Source organism: Podarcis erhardii (assembly GCF_964252035.2).
Source record: "Podarcis erhardii genome assembly, chromosome: 6".
NCBI classification, from domain to species: domain Eukaryota; kingdom Metazoa; phylum Chordata; class Lepidosauria; order Squamata; family Lacertidae; genus Podarcis; species Podarcis erhardii.
In genome coordinates, this window is record NC_138510.1 from 58,103,705 (window position 1) to 58,129,287 (window position 25,583).

The 25,583-nt window shown below is 39.3% G+C and overlaps 1 protein-coding gene across 4 annotated transcripts in view; it reads right to left on the reverse strand.

Moving 5' to 3' along the window:
• Nucleotides 1–25,583, reverse strand: part of GLIS1 (GLIS family zinc finger 1) — a 197,116-nt gene that overhangs the window by 82,742 nt on the left and 88,791 nt on the right. For all 4 annotated transcript variants that reach the window (XM_081866877.1, XM_081866878.1, XM_081866876.1 and 1 more), the window contains one exon: nt 23,581–24,673. In XM_081866877.1, coding sequence (XP_081723003.1) covers nt 23,581–24,673 — 1,093 coding nt within the window. The remainder of the gene's footprint in view (nt 1–23,580; nt 24,674–25,583) is intronic.

The following is a 25,583-nucleotide window of genomic DNA, read 5'->3' on the forward strand; positions in this document are numbered from 1 at the left end:
CCAGAGTGCACAGCTCTTTGTTAACCTAGCTGGATTTAGCTATCCAACAGTATGTAAAATAGCAAATTTCATTAGGAATAGGAGGTGCTGCCAGCAGCTGCCACAGTTGGTTGGAAGTACTATTACGTTTCTCAGAAATGAATACTACCATCATGTGGATTAGGTCTCAGTAGATTTGAAATGGTAACTAATACATTTATTAGCTTTCACAATTGTTAAAGAGACTCTGGCAAGGAAATAGGTCTTGAATTTGTTTTACCTAACTTCCTTTGGGAGTGATGATTCTAGAAGTCATCCAAGAACAAAATGAAGACAACATGTTTCCCATAATGCACAGCCAATCACTATGGGCAGTATAATGAAGATAACTTGCCTCTCCCACAATGCACTGGCATTAGCCAGGGGCATTGTGTGCTTTATTTACAACATTATTAGAGTTTGATGGTACCAAAGCAGGATATTATATCTGACAAATACACTGTATGCAGCTTGGCACCCCTATTATCTGAATATATATTTGATACACTTTGACAGTGTAAGATTTGCTGCTGGTTACAATTTTGTAGATTCTGTCACAGTTCAAAGCCCCACACACTCTTCTATGAAGGAAGCACTGGGTATATAGGAATTTCCTATTGTGCATATGGAGAACATTTTCTGCCCTAGAGGCGAAGCCCTCTGTTTTAATACACACTGTCATAATTGTAAGGCGCACATTTTCATAATTAAGATATACTCTGAGATTAATTTTCTTTAGCTCACGTCACAATTAAGACAAAAGGCAAGTATGACAAATCCATTAAAATTTCACTTAGACGTTGAATATCACAGTCCTGAGCCAAATATGTGTTTGAATGCTTTACTCATTAATCAAATATCACAGTCAGCATAATCAATTTCACAAGAGTATATGTCATGAGTTTTGCAGTTTCAGATACTTTCTGGTAAAATACAGCACTTAAAACATCTAAGCTGAACTAACAGCACACTTACTCTTAATGTCACCTATTAAATTTTCTGAGAGGGATGCAACCTATTTCTCCTCAACCTATTTATCCTTTTGTAGTCTTATGAATGTGACTAGGCAAATCACATACAGGAGGCTGCCACTGAAACTTGTTTGACTTGAAACTTGTGCAGACGTCCATCTTCTGAGGGGAGTGGGTCACTTTGGGATTACATTAGGCCAGTGTGCAATGGATTTCACTGGTTTCCAGTGTGCAATGGGTACACAACTGAAGATATTCAAATCTTCTAAATTGATAATTATGCCAAGTCAGTAATTCTTCAGAAACAAAGTGCATCACCAGAATTCATGAAACTCTTAAGGCGTACCATGAGTATGTGTTCAAAACTGCCATAGGTGCACTGGATCCAAAAGAGCTTGCACAGATGTTCCTGCAGTTATTAAACTGGGGCTCTCAGTAGTAGACCCAAGAAATAGTGGCACAGCCCTCACAGAGTATATATTGCTTTGAATGAATGGTGGACCAAAAATCAAATCAAATAAATACAGGAAAACTCATTGGCCAACCAACAGCGGTTATCCAACAGCTGTTTTGCTGCTACATTGACTTCCAGTGTGTGATCAGGAGTCATTTTTTCTTGTTCATCTCATCACACATTGAAACTGATCTGGCTGTGAGATTAAATATTCATATGACTATTTTTGTCATGTGACTATCTGCACTCTGTACTGGTTGTTAGCCATGCAAATGCTGTCAGAATGTGAATTCTTATTATGCTGTCAGTTCTCTGCCCCTCAGCACACATTCTTCTCAACCTCTTGTAACCCCAGGCATTACAAATATCTAACTTGAACACCTGGAGAACATCTCAGCATTAGATAAACCTAACAAGAACATGAGATTAAATGTATGCTCAAGTTGAACCTTGTTCAATTGACTTGACTGATCAACCAAACTACTTTTATTGGGAGAGAAACGCAAATTGCATGCCTTTCTTAGCAGACCTATTGTGCAACAAATGTGAAGTAAATGCATTACGGTCCAATTCAATAGGAGTAAAAATGTACTCCAGTTGAATATATGAGTTTTTGGACTGCTGCCTGGAACATCAGGTCTGGGATTTATTTAAAAGTTTTGTTATTTAATGAGTCAAACGAATATGCACTTCTAAACACAGACTACTGATGGCACGGGATGGTATAGAACAACTTGTTCTTTCCTGTTCCCAATCTCTTTTCATATTCGATATTGGCCCCTTTGTTCCAGGATAAAGAATTGGGTGGGGGAGGGCAGCTGTGCACATGGGTTAAAAGGAACTTAATGAATCCCAGAAAATAATAGTTTACTCAGTAAAAGCATTCCCCCATGGTTTTCCACATAAATTATGTGAACATATCATCAAAACATGATGATTTTTATTTTCATAAATAAGGCCATATGTCAGTTAAAACAGAAAATCTGCACTCAACTCTGATGTGGGTTACATAATACATTTTAATTGGCTGTTACTTTAATGTAAACAGCTTTACATAAAACCTGCACTAAAAGGAATCCCTTTTAAATTGTCAAATATTAGTCGCTGACAAAAGTTGATGCTGTATGTAGCATTTGCACTGCATATAATAAGCCACAGGCGTCAGATTCTGCATAGGGGTCCACAAATATGACTGCTAGGTTGCCAATGGCAACCAGAAATTTAATCCTGATGAGCAGCAAGGAAAGGCTCCAGCATATTCCACCACAGGAATCACATATTATTATTTTTAATATAAAAAAGGGGGAGGCAGAAAGTACCTATTACAAAATGGCACCAGGCTTTGTCTTATGGTGATGCACTGCATCACTTTCATGTGTTGATATGCATGCACAATGCCTACTGCACTTTTCCTGCAAAATGTCCACAACAGGCAGAGGTTGAAAATAGACTTGCTTATTTATGCCACTGAATCAAGGGACTACAATGGTAAACAACTGTTCACTGCTGAGCCTAGCCAGAATTTGCATAAAGCTGTTCTTTTATAAACACATCATCTTGCTGACATTTTAGTTCATTACAAATCTTTTTATTATTGTTGTTTCAATGAGGTTACGGGATTGAGAGTTGAACACAGCCCAAGCAGAAAAAAACTATTTCAGGAGAACCATGATTTGGCCTCTAATACTCAATTTGCGCAGACATTTGCCGAGGGATTCGTTTTTACAACCAGTTTACTGCTAGAACTACCACTAGATATAGGCCTGCTACTGTAGGGTTTGCGCTTCCTCCCCAGTACATCTGTGTTAGATTTAAGCTGCACTCCTAAACACCTTTATATGGATGTGAGTCCCACTGAAATCAACCCAACTTTTGTCCATGTAACAAATTTAGTGCTGGGGTTTAAATACAGTTAGAAGCCACAGAAACAGTTTTAGTATATCAGGGACCCAAGAGTGAAAAGAAAAAATCTGGAAGATTCTGGTTACTTTTACTCTTCCAAAATATAAATAACTGGTTCCAGAGTGGCAGCCACCATACTCCTGCTGGAAGGGAGATGGCATTCTTCAGTATGAATATGTGTTAAATACAGTCCTTTTTCAGGCAGTACTTAAGGGTCCTGAAAACACCTTTTTTGTTGTTGTTAAAAGGTGTGGCATTTACTGCAACAACTTAATGGTGAGTACCAGCACCTCTTTTTCTAGGGAAAGAAGCACTGGTTAAAGAACCAATACAATTGCGCACATGGCCATCTCAACAATGGAGTAATTAGCACTTACATTATAGAGACAGCGGAATGAAGAGTTTTTTGTTGTATTTAAAGCTTGCAAATGCGGGTTGCATTTTGTATGTGAAAAGCTCAGAATGCTGCAGACACTGAGTGATGTCCAACATCATACTAGCAAACACAATGGACCCACCATTTCCTCTCTTCCCCCAACCCCTCCCAATCTGCTCCAGAGGGACCCACACCTCTAGATTTGGAAGGAGCACATGGAGGGGGAGAGGGAAGGAGAGTTGTGTTTGTTTGAGCAGAAGTATAGTGTGCAAGTGGGCAACCACAGCTGGATATCACCTGTATTTCTTGATTACAATCATATCATTCCTTTTCTTCAAAGTCCATGCACTATAATCTCTTCCTATGTCACGCACTCTATTCTCCTCATATGTCAAATCTGCATGGTAAAAAAAGTCTCTTCATTTATTTGTTTTTAATGTGCACAACTCCAAGGAACAAATAAAGCCACATGTTCAGAAACTCTGCATTTGGGAACGGAAAGAATGTCTACTTCTAGGCACAAGAAGATCCAGTCTTCAATAGCCAATCCCTATGCTGCTATTTTAGGTGCAAAAATGCAAGTACAGGCTAGCAGCATACCAATTTGGACAAGAGGTATTATCTCTTAGAACTGGACCTATGCCACTAACACAGTCCTAAGGAGCATTCTGCTGTAATTCCTTCCCTGTTGCAAATTTCCATCCATCATTATGGCTTTCATAATGACAGTAGTGTAAATTAGCCTACCAAATCTACCTCCAATGTTCTGTGTTCATCTACCAAAACAAGCTTCAGTCTAAAATTAGGAGGCAACAATAAACACAATTGCAAAGAAATCATTCTTCTCCTCTTGCCCTGATTTATTTGTGTTTCAATGAATACTGCCTAGAAAAGATTTTTTTTGGGGGGGGGAATAATTCACACCACCAAAGCCACAAAGTTTCCTCCAAAAGCTAAATTAGATTTATACATAATCTTAGAATGACATAAACAAATCCATTTAAACTATTGTTGCTGTTCCAGTGAGAGCAGGAAAAATTGCCTTGCAAATTATAAGCCTGTGAAATAGTGCAATATTCCTATAAACCAATTAATGAATGATAACTGAAGTAGATGTTGATTGCAATGGGGCTAAATGGGTACATGTTGGTTACAAAATATTGAGTCAACCTAAGTATGTGGAATAGTTAAATCAGAGGGTGTGTTGGCTAATAACTGGGAAATCATAACAAATGCCAGGCAGAAAAAAGATGTGTATTTGTTTTGTATAGTAATCATTAAAGTTAAATTTGTCTCTTTAAACTAGATTTAACATGACATCAGGAACTGACAGTAAGACCTTTGAACCACATAAGAATGACAACCAGACTCCACTCCAAGGTGACAACTAAGGGACAAACCATAGAAAATGTAGGAGATCTGTGGTCAAGATCTCTTCCAGTGTGTTTTTCCCCCAATTAGTAGTCCCACATGTGGCTGCTTTGAAGACGAGAGAAGTGGTGCTGGAGGAGAAGATCTGATGAACAGCATAAAAGTAATCAACCCCCAATATGCTATTAGTTCTGTGGTAGAAAAACAAAGCTAAAAGAAATATCCAGGGGCAATTTCGTACAGAAAAATGGCAAAACACTAGTGGGTTAAATCCACTACTTCCCTGGTGCCACTTCCATGATCTTCAAAGTAGTGGCTAAAGACAGCTGGATATGGTATTTAGTAAAACACATATATTTGGCAGATCCATAATCATGGCTCTCCTGCATCACTGATAGTGGATGGCTGCTGGGTAAAGAAAATAGAAGAGCATCTACCACAAAGGCTTTAATAAGGGCAAGCAAGGGTTGAGAATCCAGGAGAATAAGCCAAGGAAGAAAGTTAGGAAAGCAGCAGGTTGGGCAAAGAGGAGGTCAACATAGAAAGCAGAAACTCAGAAAGCCTGAGCAGTAGTGAAATAAAATCTGTAATGGACACTTCTCTACTTGAACCAGAAATCCTGAGGGCCACCTAATGGTTATCTACGCCCTCCATCATTGAAAAACTCATCATTAGGAAAGCCTACCAGGCAATACTTCTGTGTCTCCACTAGGCAGTCCATTTGCTACACTGCTGCCTGTCTGCTTGTCAGCACTTGGACCAGAGTATGCAATGGTCATTCAGATTCCTATGACCAAAAATATGCAAGACCCAAAAATCAGAGGTGAGGAAACCTTTTCAGATGAAGGCCTGAATTCCCTTCTAGGCAACCTTCCAGGCATTCTATGCCAGTGAAGCCAGAGGCAAAAATGGACATCACAATGAATAGAAATGCTTCATTTGTACAAGGTGTTGGTTTTACACACATTCCTAGATCGCTCTCTATCCTCCATCCAGGAAACCACTTTCAGTCTAAAGACCTTCAAACTGCATGATCTGTCTTCATATCCAGTTTTTGCCCAGCCCTAAGTAATGGCAACAACAATTCAATTCTTGTCCAGAATTTCAAAGGCTTCAGGTTAAGGCCTGTTCTAGGTCCATTTTATTTCATTAGCCATTTCATACTATCTGGCACTTAAAGGAGAAACTTTTAGGACTCAATCCCACAGTGATCCCCCCAATACCAAGAATTTATTAAGAAAGAGATTCAACAAGGCTCTAGCCAAAAGTGAAAAATGCAGAGTAATCAGCAAGGTCGTCAGGTTTCAGAACACCAATAGGCCAGAGCAGAATCATGTGATAGCATTTGACCTATACAGAAAAATCACAGTCACACTTGCTTTCTGATCCGAGAAACAAATGGGCTTTGTTTCCTATCAATGAAGTAACACTTGCCTTGCCTCCTAGACCTGGCAAAACCAGGGATCACAAAAAAATCAGTGGCTTAGGAGCCTTCTCACATATATACCAACGATGCTAACGTACAACAAGAAATTGCACACATTTGTCAATGATGAGGCATATTTCAAAGCAGTGCATGTGTGCTGCGTAGCAGTATGCATATGCATTACAGTGGTACCTCGGGTTACAGACGCTTCAGGTTACAGACTCCGCTAACCCAGAAATAGTACCTCGGGTTAAGAACTTTGCTTCAGGATGAGAACAGAAATTGCACAGCAGCGGCGCGGTGGCAGCGGTAGGCCCCATTAGCTAAAGTGGTGCTTCAGGTTAAGAACAGTTTCACGTTAAGAACAGACCTCCAGAAGGAATTAAGTTCTTAACCGAGGTACCACTGTATACATATAGGTAAAAGCTAAAGCATTATACATATAAGGAGTAGAGAACTAAGAGAAGAGGCTATGAGGAATATGGGGATATAGCAGTAAATAAAATGTGAGGTGTTTGTGTAAACGTATAGGTGAATAATGGCCATGAACTTCTAGATATCATAGAGTAAATAGCACATGCATATATACAGTGTTATTTGTAATACAATGCTACCAATAGTCTTCTTTATTCACAAACCAATTTAAATGAGCTAGATTTAGGCTCTCATTGAAGTATCCATTATTATTTACAACAACATTTTTCATATAATGGATTAAGTGCTTTATAACAGAGATATTCACAACAATCCAGTACATTGGGCTGGGAGATAAACCAAGTCAACCTAATGAGATTTGTGACCGTACAGATTTGAACTGGGTCCTTACCCCACCCCAACCACACACACTCATCAGCATAATTCCCACATATTGCAGACAATGTGTGCATACTGTTTTAAAATACTTTTGTACACAGTCAACATCTTTTGGATCAAATGTAAGAGAAGAGGTATGAATAACAGTGCAGTATTGTGAAAATTTCAACCCCTCCCCAACAGCACTCTTGGCAATTTCACAAGCATAGCAATGATTCAGCTGGCAGATCTCAGTGGATTATTGTGGCCAATTTGGAAAAACACTCCTAACAAGTCCTTCTTTCCAGAAACCAATATAAATTTGGAAGGGGATTATTAAACCGAAGGAAAGTACAACACAAGACTTGAACAGCATTTCTGGAAGAACTGTTTGAATTAAGTTATTAGTGTTAGTTTATAAGTCTTAATAATACAGATAAAAAAGCATTACCCTGACAAAGGATATTGGCAATTATACTTCAATTTAAAACAACATTTTATTTCATAGATGTAAGTAATGTTCGCATGGGTACGCTAGTACAATATGTGAACATATAACTTATGCATGTTTATGGCACCATATATTGTTGTTGGCGTCCATCTGTCTCGTGAGACAATGGAGCGCGCCTCAAGAAATGAAGTCCAACTTCTGCATTAGCAGCAGCAAAGTGACCTCCCTGGGCGCAAGACTGGGCAATGTGTATGGAGGTCCTGGGCTGCCCAGATGACAAGAGCCCCATCCCAGCCTTTCTGATGTGGTCCAAAGGAAAGCAGAGCAATATGCTTGGCACCAGCTTTGTTGCAGGATTTGCTGGAAGGAGGTGTACAAGGTGCCAACCATCTTAGGAACTCCACTCTGGATTTGTGTAGGGTTTACTCCATAGCTTTTTCTTTTCCCAAGAATATCCCACAAGGCAGCAGAGGTTTAGGATAAGAGTTTTCCTTCTCCTAGATGGGCAATGTTCCCAGGTTGTTGAGCCCAGTCTGCACTGTATATACAATGCCTTTTTCTATATACTGTAATGGAATAATCAATGGGCTGGTGGACAAACAGTCTACTAGTGCAACCTGCTAAATTGCTCCCACAGTCTTAACATTATTTCCTATGAATGAAAAATACCTTTTGCATTGGATTTTTGTAACATTCACTTCACATGGTTCACAGCACTGAAAATGTGTTTTTGGTCCTGACTCAAAATTAATATCTAGCATTTACCCAATACTCCAAATAAACACCACTTTAGATTTTGTGATGACTTACAGCTCCATATCTTCATGGTGCCTTTATTGTGACCATGAGAGGTTTCAGCTGCATTTCCATTGTCTACATCCAGGTCATGTTTTTGAGGGAAGTATCACAATATCTGGTAACAAGGTTACATTTTAAAGCAACTTAAAAGTGAGTGCTGCCTGTGTCCAAGTTGAAAAATGCTTATAAAAAATAATCAGAACCAGACTGAGGCCATGAATACAACTATTGTAGGCTCCCAATAGTCATGAAAATCAGAAATCAGGATTAAAGTCACTTTCACAATCAAAATTAAAATTGGTTTGCAATGGTCCAAAAAATTATAATTTGCAGTTTTGTTGTTTACCAGTTAGTACATTTAAGCCAATGCTCCAGTCTTTATTTTCATTTTCTCCCTATATTATGGTACAATTGATGGCAAGGAAAAACAGCATTAAAACAATTACAATGTTGTCAGTACAATATCTCAATCCAAACCACACAATATAAGCTACAGATTTAACTGTCTATTTTGTCTAAGGTGGCAGAGCTGCACATTAGTTTCATGTACTCCAAATAATTTCTGGGCATAACACCATGGATTTAAAGTAAGAGTGAGCCAGTTTTTTTAAAAGAAAAAAATGTGGTTTTGTTTATGTTACAATGGATGCTTTCACAAATTGTCCTTGGAAAAACGAACTTTAAAACCCAAGAGTAAGTTGCTTAAATATAAACTTAAATAAACTCCATTTGGTAATGAAGCAAAGTACACACTAAGGCAAACTATAAGGGACAACAATAGGGATTTATAGAAGTGGTTTTCACATGCCATGAAACCAATTGTGGCTGGTGGGAAAGTTCATACTGTGCTGAAGTGGCAAATGCCAAAATTAGTTGATGTTGCACTATTGAAGGCTTTTGCATAGCAGTGATAGATGATAGAGACGTCACAAGCATTTAAAGTGGGGTTGCATGCTTACAAACTGGTAAGTTGATGAGGCCCTGGGAGGAGGGTTTGACAGAGGTGATAGAGTCAAGCACCCCATGGCTGCCTTTTGCAAGCACTCAAACGAGTTGAGGGCCCTCCAGATCAGATTTTGGGAGAGCAAGGAGAGAGGAGAGGAAGGGCAAGTTCTACTGCACAAGTAGAACATCATTTGTGCAGCATGGGATACAACCTGATGTATGAATGTATGCATAAATTATTACATAAAAAGCTTAACACTTTCTGGATTGATCCCAAGAGAAAAGGTAGATACTCAAACCCTTACCCATTCTCCAGTTGCTACCGTGTCACAGAGGTCTCACATCACCTACTGCACTGGCCACATAGTATTAAAGTGACCTTGAGTCAGTCATGATATAAATTAGAGGTCAATGTGCAAGAGCAGGTAATCTAGGCTGGCATTATGGGTCCTGAAGAGGTGGGTTCAAGTTAGTTAAATGACAGAAAAGGGGGTACTTCTCCAAATCAGGATTCATTGACATTACTGCCTTAGAATGCAATTAAGTAGGAGCGTTTCATAGAATGCAATTAAGTAGGAGTGTTTCAGAGTTCTTTCCTCCCTAGCTTCAATTTGTTTCTGTTTGCTTACATACCAGGGGGCACTGATAGGCCAGGGATGTTTTTACCCTATGCAAACGTGTTCGCACCTTGCCAATCATTGTGAAGCTGATTTGAGAAACAACACATCTACTAACAAAACACAAGATACATATGCACTTTGGATAATGTTGTGAATTTAAGTTACCGTATATGGAAGTATTTTTCATGAGACATGAGAAGAGAAATGGACTGGAGACACTGTGGCCATTGAGTGTGCTCAGCAACTCAAGACCAGTTGTGACATACAGCAGAAGACAAGATAGAGGCAAACTTGTTTTAGGCTGCTTAATTTTAGCCATCCAAAATGCTTTATGTACAGTCTATAAGGACAAGGCCCAGAAAAGATCTACCTCCTTGTCCACGATTACTAGGTCTTAGTGTCCTGAACTATATTTGATATTGTTCTTTCCAAACCATGCTTCTCTACTACAAGGCTGGAGGTGGGGCCAACAAGTGTGGTCCCACCCTGTCATGCAATTCCAATTGTGTCCACAGTGAACGCTAACATAGGGCTCCTGTTATAGAACCTGACACATGCATAACAATGGAAATATCTTTAAAACTGTATCAAAACTGCACACAAAAATAGGTAGCAATAAATTATAAAAATGTAAATTCCATCAAGTAAATGATGCGGTTTGAATTACCTATAGTACACATTGTATTCACAACAAAATATTTGGATGACATTATCCTGGAGGTGTTAATTTATTTATCCCTCAAATTCTCTAGATTATTTTTTTTTAAAAAAAATACACCATTCTGCTAGAGGAATTATAATGAAATTATATTTTTGCCCTTTCCCTCTCTGGTGCAGTTCTTGTGGAAATAACCCTCCTTTGAGCAAATTAACCCAAGGGTGATCTTCTGACCTTCCCTTGGATATTATTCCTCTGGAGGTGTTACATTCCTATCTTCCTTGAAATCTATGAAACCCATGTAAAACTTTCTTTCTGTCTGATTCTACTTATCTAGGTCAGCAATATCTAGTTATTTTTTCAAATCCAATTATAGGTAACTCAGACTGAAACTAGATGTTATGGAATGTTACGGAGATCATGTGGTTACCGCTGAAAACAGAAGTCACACATCTTCTCTCCACAAGCAACGTCTTGTGAACTATATCATCATCAATCAGATTTCTTACATACCCTTCACCAAAAGATGACATCATCACATATTAGACATTTTCCTGTTTTGTAAACAGCAGCCAATGAAATGAAGGAGGGCCAAGAGAAGGAGGAAATGTGCAGTTGCTGCTTTTTATAGCCTCAGGCTGCAGATAAACAACTATTTAACCTGGAGAACTTCCAGTGACTAACCCAAAATGTGTGGCTTCTTGATTTTAATGCAAAAAACTAACCTAAAATGAAGAAGTTCCATTAATACTAGTGTGAATACTCTGAAGCAAGTGGTTTGAGAATTGTTTCCAGTAATGATGGACCTTCCATAAAAAATATTTAATAGCACAGGAGGCCTCACAACAAAGTTTATTTTTGATCCTCTTCAATTTTGGCTTTGCTCTTTTTCATCCTGTTAATTCTTACTTATCGCTTCCTGAACCCTTCTAAGCAAATATTCCCTTTTCTTTCTCTTCTCCCTTAGTGCTTTCTTTGGGCAAGCTGGACAGAATTCACTCTTTTAATCTTCCCTTAAAAGTCAGTGTTCCATGTTTTCAAACAATTCTTTAATTTCCTATCCTCTTAGTGAGTGCCAAAGACACTAAAATGAGAGATGGAGACTTGCCACAACAAAATGGAACTCCTATAGTTCCGGACATGAAAGTTAGCTGGCTGTTTTTCTAATATGGGGATAAGCTCTCTAGAACATTTTAACTAATTAACTCTAATCCACCAGTTATGTGCATGTGTTTTTTTAAAGCAACAACTCAACAACATTACTAATATAGATTGCTCTTGTAAGATTAGAAATGTGAATCATAACATGAACATATTACAGTCATTGTTTATATGCAAAGCACAGATCCCATATGTTATATAAAAATGCAGTCAATTGTTTAGAGTATCATAGAATTGTAGTGTTGGAAGGAACCCCAAAGGTCATCTGTCCAACTCCTTGCTATGCAGGAATCACAACTAAAGCATCCATGACAGATGGCTCAATGGACTAAAGAAGCACAAGTAGTCACTTGCAGTGTTTCAGCCTAGACATGATCCTGCTTGCTAATGACTTGGAAGCAAAACTTTTATCTTTGTCCTATTTGCCAAGAAATCACTATGAATTTGTTTAATACAAAGTATTATTGGAACACATTTGTACCAAGTGATATGATGGGAGCAAGCAGGGAAGGAACTTGCTCTTTCCCCACTACGGGGGGCAAAATCAACTGTGGAAAACAGAATTTGCTCACACACAAATTAGCATTAGACCCCTAATGACTTGGGCTTGGATTAAGGCCTAGCAATGGCACAGGCAAACAAGTTTTTATCTCAAGACGTTGGCTTTCTTAAAAGAAAAATTGAAGTCTTGTTCAAATGAAGAGAACAAAACGGAACACAAACTTTGGCAAAAGAAGTGCAAGCAAACAATAAGGGATGCTAAAAATGAATTGAGAAGCACATTGCTAAAAGTGTACAGATGAACAACAAGAAGTTTTTTAAATATATTAGTAGCAGGAGACCCTTAGATGGCAAGGGAGTCGAAGGTGTGCTAAGTAAACACAGCCCAGAAAATGGAAAAGGGGGGAAACCACCAAAGAGGAATTCAAACAAATAGCCAGCACGTGTAGACACAAAGTCAGAACAGCTAAAGCACAGAATGAACTCAGGCTTGCTAGAGAGGTTAAAAGCAACAAAAAAGGCTTTTATGGGTATGTTCGTAGCAAAAGGAAGAACAAAGAAACAGTGGGGTCACTCAGAGGAAAAGATGGTGAAATGCAAACAGGGGACACAGAAAAGGCTGAACTCCTCAATGCCTTCTTTGCCTCAGTCTTCTCCGATAAAGAAAACAATGCCCGACCTGAAGAATATGGAGCAAATGATTCAGCAGAGGAAACACAGCCCAGAATAACTAAGGAGATAGTACAAGAATACTTGGCTAGTTTAGATGTATTCAAGTCTCCAGGGCCAGATGAACTGCATCCAAGAGTATTAAAAGAACTGGCAGATGTGATCTCAGAACCACTGGCAGTCATCTTTGAGAATTCCTGGAGAACAGGCGAAGTCCCGGCAGACTGGAGGAGGGCAAATGTTGTCCCTATTTTCAAAAAGGGGAAAAGAGAGGACCCAAATAATTACCGCCCAGTCAGTCTGACATCAATACCAGGGAAGATTCTGGAGCAGATCATTAAGCAAACAGTCTGTGAGCACCTAGAAAGGAATGCTGTGATCACCAATAGTCAGCATGGATTTCTGAAAAATAAGTCATGTCAGACTAACCTGATCTCGTTTTTTGACAGAATTACAAGCCTGGTAGATGAAGGGAACGCAGTGGATGTAGCCTACCTTGATTTCAGCAAGGCATTGGACAAGGTGCCCCATGATATTCTTGTAAAGAAGCTGGTAAAATGCGGTCTTGACTATGCTACCACTCAGTGGATTTGTAACTGGCTGACTGACCGAACCCAAAGGGTGCTCATCAATGGTTCCTCTTCATCCTGGAGAAGAGTGACTAGTGGGGTGCCACAGGGTTCTGTCTTGGGCCCGGTCTTATTCAACATCTTTATCAACGACTTGGATGATGGACTCAAGGGCATCCTGATCAAATTTGCAGATGACACCAAACTGGGAGGGGTGGCTAACACCCCAGAGGACAGGATCACACTTCAAAACGATCTTGACAGATTAGAGAACTGGGCCAAAACAAACAAGATGAATTTTAATAGGGAGAAATGTAAAGTATTGCACTTGGGCAAAAAAAATGAGAGGCACAAATACAAGATGGGTGACACCAGGCTTGAGAGCAGTACATGTGAAAAGGATCTAGGAGTCTTGGTTGACCACAAACTTGACATGAGCCAACAGTGTGACGTGGCAGCTAAAAATGCCAATGCAATTCTGGGCTGCATCAATAGGAGTATTGCATCTAGATCAAGGGAAGTAATAGTGCCACTGTATTCTGCTCTGGTCAGACCTCACCTGGAGTACTGTGTCCAGTTCTGGGCACCACAGTTCAAGAAGGACACTGACAAACTGGAACGTGTCCAGAGGAGGGCAACCAAAATGGTCAAAGGCCTGGAAACGATGCCTTATGAAGAACGGCTAAGGGAGCTGGGCATGTTTAGCCTGGAGAAGAGGAGGTTAAGGGGTGATATGATAGCCATGTTCAAATATATAAAAGTATGTCACATAGAGGAGGGAGAAAGGTTGTTTTCTGCTGCTCCAGAGAAGCGGACACGGAGCAATGGTTCCAAACTACAAGAAAAAAGATTCCACCTAAACATTAGGAAGAACTTCCTGACAGTAAGAGCTGTTCGACAGTGGAATTTGCTGCCAAGGAGTGTGGTGGAGTCTCCTTCTTTGGAGGTCTTTAAGCAGAGGCTTGACAACCATATGTCAGGAGTGCTCTGATGGTGTTTCCTGCTTGGCAGGGGGTTGGACTCGATGGCCCTTGTGGTCTCTTCCAACTCTATGATTCTATGATTCTAAGATAAGGAGACTGCTGAGAAGCTCAATTAATTATTTGTATCTGTCTTCACAATGCAATATATAGGGCAAGTTCCAGTGCCTGAACTAACTTTGGTAGGAAGAGTCTCATAGCAGGGAGGAGAGATTAAGAACTAGGCCAAACAGACAAAATAAAAACTGACAGATCACTGGGCCTCGATGGCATCCACTAGAGAGTACTCAAATAACTCAAATGTGAAATTGCTGGTCTTCTAACAAAAAGAGTAATTTGTCCCTAAGAGCAGCCTCCATACATAAAGATTGGAAGGTGGTCAACGTAACACCATACAGGATGAGAATGGTCCAAGAAATTACTGGCTGGTTGGTTCTGGGGAAACTGGTAGAAATTAATTAATATTGGTTCTGGGGAAACTGGTAGAAAGTATTGTTAAAGATAAACTAACCAAGCACACAGAACAATAAGGGCTGAAGCAAAGCCAGCATGGCTTCTGCAAGGGCAAGTCCCTCACAAACCTTTGAGAGTGTCAACAAGCATATAGGTAGAGGTGATCCAGTTAACATAGCATATTTGGACTTTCAAAAAGGTTTTGGCAAGGTATTTAGTAAAAGACTCATGAGTAAGCTTAGCCATCATAACAATGCAAGAACAGTCTGCTGGATCAGGTCAATGATCTAACTAGTCCAGTATCCTGTTCTCACAGTGACCACCCAGATACCTGTGGCAAACCTGCAAACAGGAGCCCACCACAAGAGCCCTCTCCTTGCCTTGGGTTGCCAGCAATTAGTATTCAGAAGCATACTGTGAAGACAGAGCAGAGCCATTAGGGCTAGTAGCCATTGATAATCTCAATGAATTTGTTTACTCCTATTTTAAAGCCAGCCAGCCAGGCTGGTGGTTACCATTGCCTCGAGTGAGAGCAAGTTTCATAGTTTATGTACTGTGCAAATAAGTACTTTCTTTTATTTGTCCTGAGTCTTCCAACATTCAACTTCACTGGATGTCTATGCATTCTAGTGTTATGAGAGGAACAAAAAAAATTCTCTTTGTCTCTGTGCTATGCATAATTTTATAAACTTCTATTATGTCACTTCTCACTCACTATTTCTTTAAACTAAAAAGTCCCAAATGCTGCAACCTTTTCCCATAGGGATGTTACTCCATCCCTATGATCATATTGGAGCAAGGCTCTTCTTAAGTTCCTCCAGCCATTCTTCTTAAGTCCCTCTCCTGTTCTCTTCCCTTTGAGCAGGCACCTTGGTGGCAATGCTTACTTTTCTGGGCTGTCTGGCCAAGTCCCCCTCTCAACATGTCTCAAACAATTCTGTGTGGAAAGGCCCCTGACTGAGAGAGCAGACAAAGAAGAAGCCAGCCCAAGCCATCCATGCCAACATGCATTATGTGTACATGCATGTTGCTCTGCTCACATGATGCATGCTGACACTACTACATTGCAATATTTGAGTGAGCAGTAGGCAGGTACCAAGAAAAGCAGTGAGCAAGCAGCAGTAACTTGCTAAAAGAACAGAGGTGTGTGTGCCATGTGGTCTGCTCTGCATACCCAAAGCTAGTCTGCTGCCTTAGGTGAAGTAGAGTACACCATCCTATCACCAATGCTGAAGGAAAAAACCACTACCAGTCCAGTTGGCTTTTAATGCGTGGCAGCAAAATGTCTTGAGATAGTGTTGGGGATCCTGGATACGGTGGGTTTCAATCACTGCTTGCCTCTCTCTGTGAATGAGGATGAAAATGACTTACCTTCCCTCACTTCAGTCACAATATTGGAATTCTGTTCTCAAGGTTCAACAGACAATGCACAAGTCTAATTTTTTTTACTGTGTCAACTTGCCCTCTGAAGGATGTTCAAAACCATTTCTGATCAGATAACATTAATTTTCACAGTGTAAAGGAATAATTTTAACTTGTTTAACCTGCACACAGAGGTTAACGGAGTAAGAGATTAGAAACACTTGGATGAAACTCCATGCATCAGGACTGTTTTGTTAGAGGCTTCCTGCCAGACCATAAAAGAGTCTTGATCAACTCCCCATTTTATCGTTCACTCATGTACTGCAAAGGTACCAACACAATTCATAGAAGTAATCACTTGCAGACTTAGTAGGCACTCTCAGCTGACACAAATGAAAGATTTATTGTTGGGATGATGAAACAAAGAGCAAGTTGTGCAAACTTTACCGAGTTGGATTATGAGAACATGCTTTTTCCATTTCCCATTTTTAAATGCCTTGGGTGCAATTTCAAAACAAAGGCCAATATAAGTTATTCAGCAAAGCAAGTTGCATGGTATCAGGACACAGGAACTCCTTTGTGATCATGCTATCTCTACACATAGGAAGAATAAAACAACACAGAGAGTCTGGACCACTTTGCTGAGTAAGTCTAATAATTCAAGCTTGCAGTACAGTTCTTTACAGAAAGTAGTACCACAAAAAGTATATGATTACTATTATTTATAATTTCTTTCAATTGTTTGATTTTTAAAAAAATCATTAAATTTTTTCAATAAGTTACTTCATCTTGATCAAGTCAAGATACAATTCACAAAAACAACTCTCTATAGAATCATACACATTCACATTCCAATATTCAACAAACAGATGTTAAACAGCCTGGGGAACAAGAGAGATGCTACAGAGTTAAACTGTAGTCTTCCACCACTACTACCTGGGATCAGCCCTGCATGTTAGGAATGGAACAAGCAAAACAGCCACGCCAAAAAGCTTATACAGAATTATACCATGATCAATAGTATCAACCACCACAAAGAGATCTAGAAGAAGCAGGGTTCCCTCTTACCCTTTCCCAGTACACATTATTCATTAGGGCAGGTTACAGAAATCTTTGGCCCTCTCAATGTTGCTGAACTACAGCTCCCATCAGCCCCAGCAAGCATGGCTATGGCCAGGGATGTTGTGAGTTGTAGTTAAGCAACATCTGGAGGTTTCCCACACCTGCATTAAGCTGACTAAGAAAGTTTCTGAAACCGAACTGAAATAAATCTAAGCAGGGTCCTCAGAGAGCTTCTAGAAATGTCCTGCAACTACCTCCTTAACAACAATTAGGGCCAACCTCTTTAAAGATGGCTGGAATTACCCCCTTTGACTTAGTCAGCCAACCCCTTACTACTAGAAGTAAAAAGCCTGAGAGGGCAAGGATAGAGTTGAAAAGTGGACCAAAATCCTTCAAGCATCTTGTCACCATTCTCAGTTTGCAACAAATGAAGCCGATCCCACAAAAGAAGACTAAATGGTGCTCCAGACTCCTCAAAGGACTATCTTGTGCCAACTGTGGCATCCACATAGAAAAGGATATGCTTAGCATTCCTTTTGATGTTCACAGCAAACATGTTACAGCAGTCTCCCAAAGTTTCCTTTACATCAGTATGGGGGTGTAGTTGCAATGGACCATAAACAACAAAGGATACAGCAGTGGCAAAAGAGTATGCCTCTTTGCCATTATCACCACCACAGAATAGATTCAGCAATAAGTTCTAGCCTGTGTTTGGTAGCATTTACAGCAAGTCTTTTGCCACTTGTGATCTAATCTATCAAACTCTTTCATCCCTCAACTCTGGGCAGAGGAGTTGCAATGCAGACTTTGCAAACTAAAAGAGAACACCTAGGAGCCGTAATGTCAACCATTAAACTAATCTCTGCGTTCCATAGGTCAACCAGGGCATCAACAAGCCATGAATCAGAAACATGTTGAAGGCCATCAGTTCTGTGGGGAAGACCCATGCCAATATTCCCTGCCAAATGGTTCGAGTGCAGAGCCCACTTTTTCAAAACCAGCTCCTACTCAACTAGACAAATACTGAAAGAACCCCAGTGAAGCAAGGTGTCTTGCCTTCATTTAGGTAAAGGAAAACGAGCATAAAGCAGTATAGGTGAATACTACCTACACTATATTTCATGACACATTGTTGTTAATAATGTAATGGTCACTGCCTGTGCTTTCCACATTTTATTCCCCTCTAATGTCACCATATGCCGATTGCATGGTCGGCGGTTCGAATCCCCGCGGCGGGGTGAGCTCCCGTCTTTCGGTCCCAGCTCCTGCCCACCTAGCAGTTCGAAAGCACCCCTAAGTGCAAGTAGATAAATAGGTACCGCTTTATAGCGGGAAGGTAAACGGCGTTTCTGTGTGCTGCGCTGGTGCAGGCTCACCAGAGCAGCTTCGTCACGCTGGCCACATGACCCGGAAGTGTCTTCGGACAGCGCTGGCCCCCGGCCTCTTAAGCGAGATGGGCGCGCAATCCCAGAGTCGGACACGACTGGCCCGTGCGGGCAGGGGTACCTTTACCTTTACCTTTTAGTGTCACCATTTACAATTACATGAACACCACCACCATACCACACCAGAACAACATGCATGTATGCATATATCAGCAACTCTAGATAACTCTTCATGCACCTGATGAAGGGAACCCTGGTCCACAAAACCTTATGCCACATATTTTTAGTTTTTAAGGATTCACAAGGCACTTTTGTTATTTTTGTGGCAATAGAATAACACAGCTACCACTCTGGAAATTTATATATTCATGAATCATTAATTAGACAGCTGTCATCCTTGTGAAATTTTTAAAACATAGATACTCAGGTTTAAAATAAGAAAATTCTGCAACTTAAACATATTCTTCAACACTTCATTTAGCTTACTAGAAGTTGTCTTTTATTAATAATATAATATAAATTATACCTCACTAGCCCCACCCCAACACCTCTTCTGATAGAAATAACGTATTTACATTTGCAGACAGGGACTTAAAGATTATTGTACAAGATTGGGATCACTATTAATTGTTAATCAAAATGGTGGTGAAAGTAAAACATGATATGATAAATCTTGGGCGGTGAGGCTTTAAACCGAAAACATTTAAGTTGGATAATTTTTTGCTCTCAGACAATCAAAATTCCAATTGTCTGGGACACCAAATCTACAAAAGCTAGAAATTAATCTTCAAAAGTTCAAGTCTTAGAGGCATTGCATCATTATTTTTGTTGGATATATTTCTGATCATAATGCAGATGAGCACCAAATTTAATAAAACTAAAATAACACAAGTTAAGTATGAAACATAACAGGATATTGCAAGGAGATTAGGTAGTTTCCTTCAGACTACTTACACAGCCCAAAGAATAAAAAGAGAAGAAGACCAGGAGAAAGTGCATACCCACACGCAAATGAAGGACACAACGCAGAAAAGGAATCAATTAATTAGAATATTCTAGCAGATAATACAAAAGGACTCATAAAGATTTTGGCACCAAATGCAAAAATGAACCTGCCCCCACGCAAAATATATATATCAGTAATTCCTTTACAGAAGATAGAACTTTACTTTTCCTCTGTCTGCTGCTGAGAAAAGAGCACACTGGCTAAATTTAAACCAGCTGTAATGATGAGTGTTACAGTTGGACTGAAAGGAAGCTTACCTCATGAAAGTATTGTGGAAACTGCTGTTGGAAAGATAATAAAAGGATTAACTGCCATTTTAGTGGACCATTTACTTTTCAATCAAAATGTCTCATGTATTTCCTGTTCTCAAGTAGCCTGAATTCCAAAATTCCTTTGTCTATTACAGTACATAGTAGCAAAGCCTGTCATAAGAAATTAATAATTTTACATGGACAGGAGCTTTTATGCATATAGACAGGGAGCTACTTGTTGCCAGCCTCCTGTGAACACGTTCCATGCATATTTAGCCAACAAATTTTGCTGAACAGACTGGAAAGATACCCATAATCAAAGAAAATAAAAATGTGCTTTGGAAGGACATCAAGAGAAAAAGGAATCACTTACGGCGGGGCGGGGGCGGGTGTAGGGAGAAGTACAGGGCCACGGCAACCATCCAACAATGATCGCTGGTTGTTGTTACTGATCTTGGCTTTAGAAACAATCTGCTAATTGTTTCTAAATTTACGCAGGGCATCAATGTGCACAAAATAATTCATACTTCGAACTCATCGTTATTAACTTTTTCCAAAGATAACACATTTTTTACAGTAATATTGCAGCAAAAAGCACAAATGCATATAGTCCTAGTACAGCAATGATTTTGAAGATATGTTTCCTTAAGATCTTAACCTTCTAACATTTGAAAACCAACGTTGGTGAGAAATATACATTTTAACAGTCCCTTCAGAGTCATAATCCTAAAGATGCATTTTTTACTTCAAATATTTAACTCTCTTTTCCTTTACTCATAGTCACTAAACAGTTATTAACAGTCTCCCCGGGCATCACAACTGGTTTTGTTATGCTTGGTTCTTTCATTCTGACTGGGTCACAAAAGCACATTCAAAATATTGCTCTGTCACCAGTACTGAAAGTCTTCTGTTATACATGAAAAATAGATTAATTATTTAAAGTGTATGCAACTATTTCATGGCCTATTTGCAACTCAATATTCTTCCAGTGTTGCTCATTATTTAATACAGATTAACACAGCAACATAAAGCCAGGAATCTCACAGTTTTCCTTACCCTGAATTACAACAGCTGGTTTGTGTGAAATGCTAACTGGGAAGGTAACATTAGAAAACTGCTATACTCCGTAAAATAGCTGTCAAACACACACTTCAAAGAAAATACGGAGAGGGTATTTCTTGCTGGCGAGTAAATCTAGATTTCTACACCACATCTTTCATCACTATAAAAAAGCAACTAACCAAGCTTTTCTAATTTTAAAACAAACTTTTATAAAAGAGACAAAGAGAAAAGTGAAGCCAGTACATTGGTTTTAACCACCTTTTTAAAAACAACTTACAAAATTATATAGCCAACTCTGCTGAGTAATCCAGATATTTTCATAGTTTCAAATTTCTAACTCCAACGCAGAACAATGTGTCTTTAGAAGATGCAAACTGAAGGTTTAAATTTCTACATGATGCTTCCCTCTATTACTACATATATTATATGTTCTAATTGGCATGTTAATCTAGTGATGGTTTTTTCAATAAACTAACTTTCGCATAAATCTTATTTGTTCACAATTAGTATCTAGGAAACAATGTGCTTTTTTAGGAAAGCTGTGAATACTATTTAATTGCTTTTAGATGTCTGGTCATGAATACACAAACAGAGACACCATTATTTACCATTTTTAGCTTAATGGAAAGATTTAAAGGGTGCCATAATATATACATAATATAGTTTCAGAGAAGGAGGATAAAAAGTACTATAAAGCAGATTCTTTGTTGTCTTGATATTATTTGATATTATAAATTACTTGATATTATAAATTATAAATTTATAATATTATAAATTATAAATATATTATAAATTACTTGATATTATAAATTGAACAGAGTATTGAGATTAAATAAAGTAAAATCATAGAAATTATAGAGAAAGACAGAAAGCATAATATGGGACATAGTGAATGCCCTATGGCCTATGCCTAGAAGAAACTAGAGCAGACCATCTAGTATTTCACTATATTGTTTAACTTCCTCAGACAACCATTCATGTATACCTAGATATGCTTATGACTGTGATGTATGAGGAATGTATCACCATCATAAGGAAGTATAACTAGACCTATGCTATTATTCCTTACCCTATGACTGTGCTTGGTAATAGCTCCAATATTCCCCAATGCTTGCTCTAAAGTCTTCTTGCTCTTTTTTAATGTAAAAGGACATCTTAGTTTAAAGGGAATGCTTGCCATTCCAGAATATCAAAGCCACAGTATGTAGCAAGTGTTCATTTTTTCAGAGCACATCTCCACTGTACTTCGCTGAAACCTCTCAACCCCCACCCCACCCCCGCACCAAATCTCCAAAGTGCTTCTACTTGCTGATGTTTTGATGAGGCAACCCAATCTGCTGGTGTGGTTATTCCTTTGTAAGCAATACATTTGGGGTTGCAAACAAAAGTTTCATATTTCACTGCTGGGTTTGGAAGTTCTGACCAATCTTTCCTTGTTGTTATCTATTCTATTCAGGGTTTCATATTATTGCTGCTTTCAGCATGTGGAAAGCCAACTGCAAGTCATTAGCTTTTATTTTAATTGCCCACATTATTGCGATAACACAGGCAGAAACAACACTGTTTCAAGATGCTCTATTTGGAATTATAATGTGGCTTAGATCTGCCTGATCAGAAGAAAACAGCTTTATTTCAGAACTCTTCTTTTGAAAGTTAAATGAAAGCCATCCTAAAAGTTTTATGACATGCTCAACTGCAATTGTGAATGATAATAATAATTACTACTACTACTACTACTACTACTACTACTACTACTACTACTAGAATTCCCTTCCTTTTCTGCCATCTGTAATTATAAAGGCTTCTGCTCAGTTGGAATACTGTTCAAAAGGCAGAATGAAAATAATTATCATTAAATGTACTTCATGTTTGATTTAAATGTCACCAGAGGCACAATGACCCTTCCTTCATCTCAAATTGCTGCAGGCTGCTTTGATCATCATATTAATGTTCCAATGGCCATTTCAAAAATAAACAACTGTATTAGGAGTCAAGCTTTTGCAGAGGGGAACAAAATATTATTCTTTGACATTACAACGTTTATATCTCAGACACTCCCCCCACCCAATATGTATATGTTCCATGCCCCTCACAACACCCAAAATCGTCTTGGAAGCATTACAGACCAAACTGCCAGAAAACATTACTGTGCTGGAATGATATTGTGAAGGAAGGAAGAGTGCAAAGAACTCAGAGTGTATGTTTTTAGTCAAATCCTGCTTGGAAATAAGTTACAGGAAAAGCACCCTGATAATGCTGGAAGAGGATTTTTAAGAGGAGGAAGAAGTCCAGAGACATTAGCATGTTTCTAGTCAAATAAATATATTCCAGACTTACCATGCACTTGTTTGGTTTTTCTCCGGAATGAACCCTCATGTGAATCAGCAGTTTATAACGAGCATTGAAAGGTTTATACCGACGGACACAGCCTGCCCAGAAGCAAGTAAAGTCCTCTCCTTTCCTTTGATCAATGTGTGTTTTTTCTATGTGCCGGACCAGTTCATCTTGTTGATCATAGGCAGCGCTACAGTCAATCCACCGACAGGCCTGCTTGCCATTGCTGGTCTCCTGCTCATCGCATTCGTTTGTCTTTGGAGACATGGAAGCATGTAAATGAGACAGCGTCCCTTGAGTTTGGCTTCGCTGCTGGTGCAAATGATAAGGTGGCGGCAGCTCTTGGTTATGCTGAAAAAGATCTGAGGTGGAGGAATATTCATCAAGTGGTTCTTGTTTTAAAAAATTCAACTTCTGACTGCTATGTGAAGTGTCTTGATGAGGAACACTAGCACTGTTCATTATAAGACAGAGGCTTCCATTTTCTCCTGTTTGCTGCATTTGCGAATGATCACAGTCACCTCGGACAATTTCAGTGGAAACTGGTACAAGGCATACCGAAGGGGGAGGAAGATGACAATGGTTCCCAGGTTGGGAACAAGACTGGGGACGAGAGGCTTTCTGTGTACTGTGGAGAGCGATCTCTCCGGGAGAAGGGGAAATGCCAGCTGAGTTAGTCCGCAGTCCATTCACGCAGGTAACCAGTGACGTTTGTGACGTGCGGATGATAGTTGTAATATCTATCCCATCAGCGGAAGACGGCAACATGGAGATGCATCTCTTCTTCAGGTTGCTTGCCTGGTGCCTGCTTGGATGCTGAGGGCTGCTGAGTGACAATGAGCCCAGGGAGGAGCTATGTTCATTATTAAACAAGTATGATGAAAGTGAATTTGTAAGGCCATTGTTCATTAGGTCTATTTCAGGATGAAAGCTGCCTGAGCTTCTCAGTTCCATTCCTTCGGTAATCCCTCTATGTGTGGAAACCTCAGAAAGGCCCTTGTAATCGCTCCGGCACTCCTGTTTTATATGCTGAGTAGTGTGGCTTCCATTCATGCACAGAGTGGTAGAATCTGTTGATTCTTGAAATGCGGGAGGCCTGAAACACAGTTTCATTTATCATCACTAAGTGGCAGAGAATTGTAGCATTTCATTCAAGATGCAATGTTTATTAAGCTCCTTAGCAAGGGACAATAGAGTTCATCTTTGTGTGTACCTCATCTTATAATAACTGCATTTGAAAATTATTTAGCTGCTTTCTCTGGAAAAGCAGTAGCATCTCATATAGTGTTGGTTTCACACATACAGAGCAAAGTATTGTTACAGCTGTTTTCAAAATGGCAGCACCTCAATAACCTCTACATATCTTATTCAGTGGGCATTGCAGACAAAATGTATTAAAGCATTATTTATTTCTAATTCCACCACCCCCCACTAGTTGTATATAGAGCAGTTTAAACACAACAAATCAAGACAGTTGTGGATTTTGCTCACATGTCTGCCCAGAAAAATGAAATAACATACTTTCAAGATTAAAAATATATATAATATAAAATTGTCCAGTAGCACCTTAGAGACCAACTCTAAGTTTGTTCTGGGTATAAGCATTCGGGTGCATGCACACCTCTTTCAGATATACAATTTTTAAAAAAGTTTTTTATAGATTTATTTTATTTATTTCAACTCCATCAGACCAACATGGCTACCTACCTGAATACTTTCAAGATATTTGCCTTGAAATACGTTATTTCCAGATGGAAAATGCACATCCTTCCCACTGAACAATGATTTATAATCTACTCCACATTGGAATCCAAACTTGAACACTGAGATAATTTATCTAATGGGGTTGGTTTGGTGTGCAGATGTAGTACAAGAAGGTAGAATACCGAGGTGGGAGATGGAATGGATTTCAGGCTGCACATTTAAAAAAAAAAAAACTTGCTGCAAGTAAAACCAACCAACCAACAATTACACAGGGACCAGCCTTTTTTTTCTATGTGAAGCAA